At 32.0% G+C, this 11,680-nt stretch overlaps 2 protein-coding genes and 1 non-coding gene across 3 annotated transcripts; 1 reads left to right on the forward strand and 2 right to left on the reverse strand.

The window, feature by feature from the left end:
- Positions 1-5,423: 5,423 nt before the first annotated feature.
- On the forward strand, positions 5,424-6,842 carry LOC108807925 (protein GOLVEN 3-like). Its single transcript, XM_056996650.1, has 5 exons — positions 5,424-5,511; positions 5,670-5,737; positions 5,827-6,016; positions 6,364-6,410; positions 6,510-6,842. The coding sequence occupies exons 1-5, from the start codon at positions 5,424-5,426 to the stop codon at positions 6,669-6,671; spliced, it is 555 nt and encodes a 184-aa protein (XP_056852630.1). The 3' UTR covers positions 6,672-6,842.
- Positions 6,843-7,152: 310 nt separating this feature from the next.
- Positions 7,153-7,225, reverse strand: TRNAK-CUU (transfer RNA lysine (anticodon CUU)). The gene has a single exon. It is a non-coding gene; the product is annotated as a tRNA-Lys (tRNA).
- A 103-nt stretch (positions 7,226-7,328) lies between these two features.
- Positions 7,329-10,228, reverse strand: LOC108807926 (WAT1-related protein At3g30340-like). Its single transcript, XM_056996652.1, has 6 exons — positions 9,957-10,228; positions 9,377-9,439; positions 9,179-9,295; positions 8,694-9,093; positions 8,107-8,258; positions 7,329-7,615 (listed from the first exon to the last, which is right to left on the reverse strand). The coding sequence occupies exons 1-6, from the start codon at positions 10,142-10,144 to the stop codon at positions 7,444-7,446; spliced, it is 1,092 nt and encodes a 363-aa protein (XP_056852632.1). The 5' UTR covers positions 10,145-10,228; the 3' UTR covers positions 7,329-7,443.
- Between the last annotated feature and the right edge of the window lie 1,452 nt (positions 10,229-11,680).

An 11,680-nucleotide genomic window follows, 5' to 3' on the forward strand; every position in this document is an offset into this window, starting at 1 on the left:
TACTTAGATCTAAAATAAGAATTAAGTCTAAAACTAACTATTATCACTTGTCAAATAACCTAAATGATATTACAAATAATAATATATGGTAGCTAATTTTTAAAATCATCGAAGTGTAATAAAGTTTGATCAATTCTTTTTATATTTATGTACTACCTAAAATAACGAAGTGAAAACAATATATATGCTTTATAAATAATTAAGCTTTGAAGTTTGGATGAATTATATTGAACGGAACATATGCAAATTTTGATTTAAAAAATGCTTTGCATTTAAATTAATAAGTGAATATGGTAATGTTATGATTTAAAAGAATTATAAGATGGATTTTTGGTTCATTGATTGTATAATTTGTATTACTATTTAGAGAAAAAAATATTTGGAAAAATATGTAAAAATTAGGAAAAATTTACAAAAATTTAATAAAAACGAAATAATAACCAAAAAATAAGAAAAGACCGAAGAAGATGCATAATATGTGTTGTAGAAGTTAATATGATAACTACATATATAATTTCACAAACATTTGTTATTACTAGATATTACTTAATTATTTTTATATTAAATTTATAAAAACTTTATGACATTCTATTCATAATATATATTTCATACAATTTTTATATCCGCGAATTCGCTGACTACAACCTAGTCAATATGTAAAACATAAGTGACGATGTGCTCGTGAGCAATGAGCATAGTGGGCTCCAGATGAGGCCTAACCTAAGCCTTAATTCATACGGCCATCTTAACGCATGAGTTTTCTCTTGTACGATTGTCATGAAAATGTACTTGGCTGAATCAAGAATCATCCTGAATAATTAATGAACTTGAGCTGCTTAATGCTGTAGCCCGATTCATCTTGGTCGATGCATGCGAGTAGTTAAGATAATTACTGGTCACCTTTTTCATAGTTAACAAGGAAAACTCTAAAATGAAATTTGTAATGAAATTAGTACTTGCACGGTTTATGACAAAACTGCGAGAATATAAGCTCTCATATCAGAAGTTTAACCGGAACATATGTACTCTAGCCGGCATGTCCCACCTTGTAATATATAAAGGAATATGGTTAATCCATTTTTTACTAATTTGTTTTATGTTAAAGCCCAAAATAAATCTCAATTTAACATGGTATCAGAATAGATTGATATCCTAATTCATTAATTCGGTTAAAAAAATAATACAATCATCCTGTAAAAGTTACTAGAAAAAGAGCAGTGTCTCGGAGTGCGTTTAATGAATTTTTTAAAAGTTAATGATTATCAGAGTGATTAGTTAGATTGTAGTTGTAGAAAATTTACTGTAGAATTTTTTGATATAGCTATATCTTTTATAGCTGTAAGAATTAAATAAGATAAAAAAGGAAAATATTCGTACATCAGTATTTTTTTATTTAGAAAATAAGATTTCTACAATTTTTTTTTGTTTTTTTGGTTTTCGTTTTAAAAATTACTTAAAACATGAATTAAAATTTATTTGGTTGTAAAGAAAAATCATTAGTTAAATCTTAACCAATCACCTGCTGTATTAAAATCTCAAGAAAGTATTTTTGAAGATAAAATCTCATATTGAAAATATAAAAGAAAAAATAATATATATAAGATTTGGACCACTACACTTAGCATCAATTCATTTTAAATATAAGCTCAACTCAAGCAACTTAACAAAAACAGACGACCAACTAATTCTCAAAGGTCACAAAGTTGTCATTAATCGATTGTCATCAAAGATTTTAGGGACTGGTTCTGATCATGAGTCGGTTAAGAAAAGTATCACTAGTAAATAAAACGAGGCTTTCACAGCGAAACCAACACGTAAGAAGAGACCATCGCAACACGGCATTAGTTAGAAAAACAAATATTAAGAACCTAAGCTCTTTTTAGTTAATTAATTAAACATTGATTTGTTTAGCTATATATATGGGTAGAGAGTCTCTGTAATACTTTTTAGTAAATCTATGCAAAGACACATTTACATGTTCCCAACCCCTGCACTTCATTTGATGCACTTCCTCGTGCCTTCTTCGTTTGTATCTTGCTATTTTATTTAAATCATTACGTCTTAACATGTTGTGTCATTAATTCGCATTAACCTATTCTGACAATATGTTACTTAATTTATTATTTGTTAGTATATGTTACAAACGATTTTCCATTTCTCCTTAACCTTTATTTCTTACATCTTTTTTTTAAGGCATTGAAACATTTTTCCAGTTTTGATACTGGAGAGACGACACCTCTTTGAAAGAGGGAAACTGATGTAAGAGTTCTCTCCACAAAGGCAGAGGAATGAAGAGAAGATCTCTCTTGGCTCATGCATATTTATCACCCTACTATAACGTATCACTCATGTTCCTATAATCCTTTAAATGTTTTGATATTGAGACTTAACATATTTTTACATATGTTCCTTCAACTCTTAACCCTTAAAACTTTTTGATATGGAACTCTTAACATATTTTTACATATGCTACTTGAACTAAAATCAAAATCTTATATCTTCTTTTTAAGAGCATCATCAATGGTCACTCTCTTAAACTGAGTTTCTTAGGATTATTATAAATAGTTTCTTCAAAAAACAATTTCTTCAAATTATTTAGTTGTATAATTAAAACTGATAACAAATGGATGTAAGAAAGACACGTTGTTTTAGAGTCTCTAAACTCCTCGCAGAAAGACAGTCTCTCATTACTTCCTCACTCTCTTTCCAGTTATTCATTTTTTTTAAAGCGAGAGACTCCCCTAAAAATGTGCCATTGGATGCTCTAACTGTATAAAATATGAGAAGGATGATATTTTTCTTGCCTTTAGGTTTTGTATAGCACACCAAGGAAAAAATCCGTGTGCCGAATTATTAGCTCCGGGGTACAACATCTATATATATAATAATTACGTGTTGTGTCTGAAGTCTGAACTCTGGATACTGAGTTGCACAAGAAAAAAAAAAGAACTCTGGATACTGAAGATTCTCAATGATCCATCTTCTGTCTGTACCGTATATTTTAACAAGGGAGCTCTAAATCAAAAGTCATAATTCTTTAAATATGAGTAAGAAACATTTACAATATATACAAGAAAAGAAGTTAAAATCGATGGCACAGAGGTTAGATATAAGTTTGAGGGAGTTTTTTTGACGGATTGTTAATGGAAAAAAAACACGGATTCTTTTCGCCAAATCCGATCATTACTGAAACTTGAATTAAACAGTGGCGGATCTAAAAAATATTTTTAGTGGGGGCAAAATTTTTTTAATGTATTAACAAATTTTTTTAATGTAGTAATAAATATGATATTTAGAATATAAGAAAATAAATCGAATAATACATTTTAAAAAAAAATTGGAAAAAAAGAATGAACCCATTAACAAAATAAAATGAAAAACTGGAATTATTGCTAAAACAGAATTTAATTAAATGAAAAGAAATTGATGAACCAAACAAAATTCAAAGGAGAATAACGTGAGGAGGGGAGAGAACTAATCCACATAGAAAAGGGGAAAATCAGAAAAGAAAGAAGGAAGAGTATTTTACTAAAATCAATCAAAAATATAAGATGGCGAATCGAACTCAGGTTAAGTGGTGGCACAGAGAAAAATTAAACCAACTAAGATGGTAGATATCTATGTCTACTAGCGCAAATAAACTTTTTAGAATTAGTGTGGGGGCAGCTGCCACCTTCTTGAGCTACCTAGATTCTCCCATGGAATTAAAGCGTTCGGGTTTGAGTCATGATCCTTTCAAATTTATTGGCGAAACTTTAACCTATTACCTATTAATTTACTTGCACCAAAAAAAACTTAACCTATTACACCATCATCTATTTTTCCTTTATAGTTTTCATATATCTTCGAAGGGCAAGCATAAGGTCTATCACTTATTGAGTATTATAATATTGATGCCCCTAGAAGTACTAAGAGCATCCTTAACGCAGGCGCTTAGTGCGTTGTTTAGGATTAATTTTAATTAAAAAAAAAGAAAAAAATAAAAAAGGTGAAGACAACGACGCTTAATTAAGCTCCTTGAAACAACGACGCTTACTCGCGTGAAACCAAATCAAACTTGGTTTTGTCTTTCTCCGGGCCGCTGCTGCGGCATCGACATCGGGATCATCGTCTTCTCCAGCGGCTGGTTCGTCATCGTCGACGACCACGTCCTAGTTCTCAGGAATCGTTAGAGGCAAATCGGGAACAGAAAAGCTATCGAAAAGCGTGTCGACGGTGGGAGGAGGAGGAAGCGGAGATTACGGTGGAACAATCAAAGGGAAGAACCAATTTCACGGAATTTTGTTCAAATACAGTCCCAAATCAATTTAGGTTTGCTTCCCTTTTGACATGTAGAAACGTTTAATGAGAGTTTAAGTCAATGTTCAAAGCCATATGTGAGATCAAAGTTAACAGCTTGATTCTTGTTTTGTGAATTGTCATGGCTACTGGTGTATGTCTAAGTTGGATTCTGGCTGTAACCAGCTTGCTCGTGTGTTGTTTTCACATGTATCACAAGGTGGCTTTTAAGACAAAGATAGTCCTTTACTGAAAATTCAGAATTTTTTTTGGCATGAACCTGTAGATTATTGTTTTTGAATTGTCATGGCTACTGGTGTTTCTAAGTTTGGTTTTTGGTAGTAATAGCTTGTTTGTCTTTTTCCACTTGTTCGGTGAGCAACAGTTGAATTCTTTAAAGTTTCTTTTTTCTTTTATTATATTCATCCATTTTTTTAGAAAGAGCAAATGTTGTTTTGAGTATGAGTGAAGTTAGTGATAGGTTTGGTTCTTGGATTGTTCGATAACATGATGAACATGATTGAAAGTATTTGGCTTTTACTTGTGTGTGCTGCTTTGTTCTCAGATAATTCACATACTTGTTTCATTTGTTCTGTATTCTTGCGTAACTTAACCAATATACTTTGTAAACACTCATGTAAACACCAATGGTCGAGCCGCGGATATACTTTCTATTCTTGCGTCAAGGGTCTTTTGTCCACTTGTGTAGTGTTTTGTAATCTTGTATAGTGTCACGGACTGAAGTGTAGTGTCTTGTGTAATCTTGACTGAATCAATGTTAAATTTTTCATTTTTAAACACCCCTAAATAAGCAACTACCATTGGAGGACATTTGATTAGAAGTTGCTTAAGATAATTGCTTAACATTCATTTATTGTAGAAAAATGATTAAGCACTCCCATTAGAGTGGTTGGGTTAATGATGCTCTAATATTCTTTTTGTTATTACTAGACGACAGAAACTGTGCCCTTTTGACTCGGGTCTTTACTCCCATGGACCAAATAAAAAAAAATTAGAATTGTAACTTATTGTATTGAACTCACTTCCCTCATAATCATATGTAGGCATCTCTCTTCTTCATAAACAAAAACTAGAGAGAAGAGAGAGATAGTTTCTTTTCTTGGAAGCATATATCTTTGATAATCATGATGAGATTCACAATCATAGTAGTAGCTTTCCTTATTATCATTCAAGCCCTAGAAGACGACCATATCCTAGTCTATGCTCATGAAGGTGCCTATTTACATAGAGATCCCTAATTTTATAACTTTTCTTTCGTTACCTTATACGGTTATCTTTGCATAATCATTGTTTTTTTCTGAAGATTAGCTTAATAAAATAGCTATTAAAACTTTCTTTTACATTGTGTATCTCTCGATTTGTTTTGATAGGCGGAGATGCTGGTCACAAGAGTCTTGACTATTTTGGAGATAAATATACATCGACACTGCATCCTAAAGTAGGATTCTTTTCATTAAATTATTTCTCAAATAATTTGTAAATTTAAAGGGGAATCCATCCATTATATCAACTTATACACCATAACAGGATTCCCACGACTTTACCAACAGTAGAGCACCGAGGAAACTAAGGTCCGGGAGAACAATGAGAACCACGGTGGCTAGGGACGAGAAGGAGAAAGTGAGGGCGATGAATAACGATGATTGGAGTATAAAGATTTCATCAGGTGCATCGAAGCATCTGATGGTGGAGCGAAAAATATGGTTTCATAAGAGAAGTAAGAGTTCTTCATTTAAATGGAAACCCAAGAAGAAAAAAACTTCTGGTCGATTTGTAGCTTTCTATGATGATTATCGTGGACCAGCACGTCATCCTCCTAGACATAACCTATAATCACAACAGGCAACAACAAACATATATAGTTTGTAAAATGTGTAGCATTTATATATTTCCTTTACTAAGTTTTATGTTTCTTATTTTCGGTCAAAACTTGTTTAAAGTTTTGTACAAAGAACACTTTCTTTCTCCTTTATAAAAAATGATGTTCATTTTTGGTTAATAATTAATAATTAGTAAAAGTATTGAGCATGTCTTCATTCTATATATGTTTTGGCTTTATTGCAGGAGAGCATAAGAAGATCAAAATATTTGGAGATTTTGACACCACTAAGGTTTGTTTGTCTTGTAAATCTTCTTTAAGACTATCATAGATTTACTCTCTTCGTTATTCATTCATTATCAATAATTTCGTAAATAATTTGTATTGGCAGCATATCGATGATCTCACCACCGCTAATAGCCTACCAAAACGTGAACTATTTTTTTCAGAGGATATGAAGAAACTTGCTCGATTATTACGCAGTGATTATCCGATCCACAGTAAGCCTCGAGGAAAGCCTCCAGTCCATAACCGAGCTCCTGACAAGATTTAAGTGATTGTGGATGGGTCGACAAGACTTTGTGTTATAATAGATAAGACTATGAAACTATCAATTTTGTTAGCGAGGTTGTTATATGTTGGTCCCAGTTTTGTTGCTGTGTATAGGGACTTACGTCTTGTCTTGTGTAATAGAGTAATAGTAGCTTCTAGCTATAGTATTGAAGAGAGCTCTCTGTTGAATCTTGTTTTGAAAGAAATTTGTGTAGTTTAGACTTTTTGATATCAAAGTTATTACAGAGATCGAGAACATATATGATTTAGAAAAAGATAAGAGAGGATTTACACACTAATAAGGCACTTGGGATTATTATTCAGTCAATGGAATAAACGAAAATCCAATAATATATAGAATGTAAAACACTGTTAAATTACCTATTTAACTCTTTCTTCTTTTAATCAAGCAATCTGGATCAAATTACATCCCTAGTATTCTAGAAAAAGGCAAAATCTATATTAATTGAAATTAAAAGAAACGCCCACCGTGGGACTCGAACCCACGACCACAAGGTTAAGAGCCTTGCGCTCTACCAACTGAGCTAGACGGGCATTTGTTATTATTTCTCAGCTAATAGATCATGTTAATTAGTTGGAACTAACTTTTTTCATTGGCAAAAGCAACGAAACTAACTTTTTCTTTACAGGAACTCGAAATCTGAACTTCATATTTATGTCTTTGTAACAGTAATGTGATTGTTCTACGAGACTTAACTTAGTCTTAGCGTTCATTGACCATATGCAAAACAATAATATATATTTTGAAGCAACTATTTTTCAGAAACTGGATGGGCAGCACCATTAAGTTCCTTTGGAGCTGTGCCACAACCTTCAAGATCGAGATTTAGTGGTTCTTGTTTGGTTATTGGTGCAGGCTTATCCTTACTTTTCCCCCATAAGAGTATATATAGTCCCACGACGATGACCGTTGATCCCATCACACTTTTTGTCATGCCACGTATCCATTCCATTTGTCAGAAATTATTAGTAACCAGAATAATGTAAAGGATTTAATATCTACCAATAGGCGAGAGAAAATCATATAAAACATTTCTCAGTCTCCGTATTAAGAGTCTTGATAAGTTTCCATTGATATTCAACAAAGTTAATAAGATCACCTGTTGCAAAACGATTCACGCATCAATTTGATTTAACTCCAAATCCACCACATTCAAAAGATACTTCATGCAGATGAAATGGTCTTTACTCTCTACTATAGGCATATTCTATATATGCAAGTCAGTGAATCAATTTAATATTTAATCTGCATTACACAATATTGTTTTAACTTTTATATATGATGCGTTTGAACCATTGCAGTTTTAAAATCGTTTGTTTGTACGTACGCTCAAATTAAAGTATTAGATACATAAATCATACAATGACATAATTGAAGATATACATAAATAAGTAGAAAGAAAATCGTAGGTTACCTTCCGCAGTAAATTTGCTCATGAAGAAAAGAGAAGCTGAAAAAGGCAGCAAAGACTTGAATCAAAGGGATAAAACTCGACGTGAAAACTGGACCTCTTTGCTGGAGACACCACGACACTCCAACGTAGCACAATCCCGATCCCACGATACCCTATACAAATACCGATCATAGTTGGGACATATACAGCAAATATTTTAACTTTACAACGATTTCATGAAATCACAATTTTTAGTAGTTTTTTGAAAAAAAGAAAAAATTGATACCAAATGTCAAATGCAAACGAAAATTCATTTTGGTTTTTGAAACTTGTAAAAACATTTTTACTGACTAGAATGTTCTAGGGGCATGTTCGTAATCCTACATTTCCTATGTAATTTAATAGATTATTCACAACAAAATTTAGACATGTGACTTTCAAATATTTACTAGGTAACTAATGAGTTTTCCAACATACCAATTCGTTTGTTGGTAATCTGTAAAACATTTGATTTCATGTATGTAAAAGCAGTAAGTTTAAAGTACACATAATGTATCAGACATAATAGATTTGGTAGGCAAAGTAACTAGTAAATGTATTTTGCTTACCGAATAAAGTAGAGATAAAACTTGGAATCTCCCTTGAAGGACCCACATGGATATGTTTCTCTCCGAGATCAAACTCAACAAAGCGGATTGGATCACACCAAAAAAAGAGAGGATCGTGGTGCTCGTGTATTTGCACGGATAACTTTGGCATATTTTTCCTTGAACGATGAACCATAATGACCATATTAAGATTGATATGATCAGCATGACCGAACCCATTGCCCATTTTGTCGTTACTGCAGTGGTTGAAGTGTTTGACGTTTGTGTTTGCATTTGAGCGTTTAGTTGAGTTAATGCGGGTCCTTTATAAAGCGTAAGCACCAAAGCTCCACAAATGCAAATCACTGTGCCCAACACTTTGGCTCTTCCTATGTTGCTCTTGACGTTCAACGTCTCTTGTCTAATCATTCATCATTTAGTTGTATTGTATAATATTTGATACAAAACAATTGTGTAGAAATGTGTGTTTGATCGCTTTTCATTACCTAAAAACAAGAGCCAAAGCAAAAGTGACTGAAGGAACCATGTTGCTAAACGCTAAGGCGAAAGAGGAAGAAGTATTTTTTAGTCCAACAAGAAAGAAGTATTGCACCAAACTTGTCCTGCGAATTTGTAATTGTTATAAGAAAAACTAGACAATCTTAAAATCCATTATTGCTTAAACTATATCAAGAGAAACTTACCCCAGAAGAGCGCTAAAGAAAAGTGAGCACAAGATCCTACCCGTGAGTTTTGGTCTGTTATGTCTACAAAAATAAGTAAATTAGTTTGGTTGATATGCCTTAAATATGGCGTGATTCTTTAGCATTAGTTTAGTCGGAGATAACTTTTAGAGTTTAAAATCAGAAAACTCCTTTCCTTATCTTATGTATCTAGTGTAATTCTTAAATACTTGTAGCTTCCAAATAATAAAATCTTTTTATTCTTAGACAGTCAAATCACATTAATTTTTATTTTGTTTTTACTTTCTAATTATTTTCTATTTTGCGTTATCTTCTTGCATCCCTTATAACAGTTTTCTTTTCAATTGAATACGAATACATATATTTCTCTCAGAAATGTTTGAAATTAACACTTATTAACTTTACACTACGAAATAGACTACTTCAAAGATCTTAACTAGCTAATCAACAAACCATGAAAAGATTGGATGAATTAACTAAATTTTTACAACGCAGAAGACATGCGACTGGACCATGAAGCTTTAAAATGATCACTGTATCGAAAGGTGCGAGTATCATAAGTACATATAAAAAAACATACCTTTCCAAGAAAATCGCAAATGGTATCAAGAACAGAGTTCCCGCGGCAAGTCGGTAAGTGGTCGCAACCATACGGTTAATTCCTTGATCAAGCATCTTCTTGAACATAACATTTACAACGCTTAGCGCAATGTTGATAATAGACATCACAAACACAGCTTTCCATAGTTTCGCATCAAACTTCACCATAATTAATTATGTGTATCACAATATATGTGCGTGTATGTAAAAAGAATTAAAGATATATGTAGACACTTGTCTTTATGTAGTTTCCAAAAGTTGGTATGAAATAAAAAGTTTGATGAGGGTGTGACTATATATCGTGACTTAATGCTCAGAATCGTATCATAATCGCATTTGTCTTTAACTAATTATGCTTTTTTGTGCACAAACTAATTATGCTTTCGAACTTGGCTTTTTGGTCATTGTTCTTTCAACTAGTCATGACCAGAAGGAAAGAGAGAGGGAGAGAGAGGAGGAGAAAAAAAGCTGATTAATTAATTGAAACTCCCGTTAGCCTCCATTATCACAACGTGACATCATATACCAATTCACTATACATATGGAAACAACTTGGTTAAGATCCTAAATATTTTGGTAATGTTTTCGATAGGTAACAACTTACCGTCTATCCTATGAGAGTATCCAATTCTTATTGATAAATATGTGTTTTGTGTACAACTAGCAACATGATTTTAGTTACGAGTAATATATTTATAACAAAATGTTAAATTACAGAAGTTTACACCATTAATTTAATATTAAGTATGTGTCGTCAAAAAAAGTATGTATTCTTAAACTCATTAGCAATATTTAAAAGTACTACATACAATTGTTGATTTGTAAAGTAAAAGAAACCGAACAATATAAATGTTACAATGATCTTAAAGAAAACCAAATAATAAACTGCACTGGTTTGAAGCAGCTAATTAATAAAAGAAGTTTTCCTAGTTGATGCAGAGAAAATATTTGATATTCCAAAATATAATTATTATTTAGTCTACTATTTATTATTATTTAATTGTTTTAGAGGTTTAATGGTTTATTATATACAGGTGTTGAAGCTTAAGTTTACAAGCAGTTATTGATTATTTATACAAGAAAGAAAATTTAAAAAGACTTTTGGTTAAGCACTGAAAAAGAAATTACCAAACTCTAATTTCTGGATCTTTTTAAGAATGAACGGATTTATTTATATCTTTACAAGCTTCTGCTACATTAAGAGATCTAGTCAGAAACTAAAAAGCATCTATGCAACCAGCGACTAACGACCAGCACAGCATCTATGCAACCAGCGGCCAACGACCAACACACACGTTTTAATTTGATTAATTTTAGCTTAGCTTTATGTAGAGCCCATAGCTGAATACAGTAATTTGGAATAAGTATGTTGATGATTTCTTCCCAAGAATTTCCACTTTTATTTTTGTTGGATCTACTCTGTTACAGTTTGAAAGACGGTGGTTTGATGGTTTGCTGGTTTGATGATTGATTAGGGTTGATAGATGGATGGATTGAAGAGTTAATCTCTTTCACGTTTTGGATTTGACACACTAGTAAACTAGAGAGTTTGTTTGTTGATTGTTTTGGATTCACACACTTCATAATCAAGCTGTTCAGAATAAATGAATCACCAAAATAGAAAAGAATTTGGATTAAAAATATAAAATAAGTTTGACAGATTCTAAATAGAAAGAAAAGAGAAGAAAAATAAACATAGGTTGT

Source organism: Raphanus sativus, unplaced genomic scaffold (genome assembly GCF_000801105.2).
Source record: "Raphanus sativus cultivar WK10039 unplaced genomic scaffold, ASM80110v3 Scaffold0301, whole genome shotgun sequence".
NCBI lineage: Eukaryota > Viridiplantae > Streptophyta > Magnoliopsida > Brassicales > Brassicaceae > Raphanus > Raphanus sativus.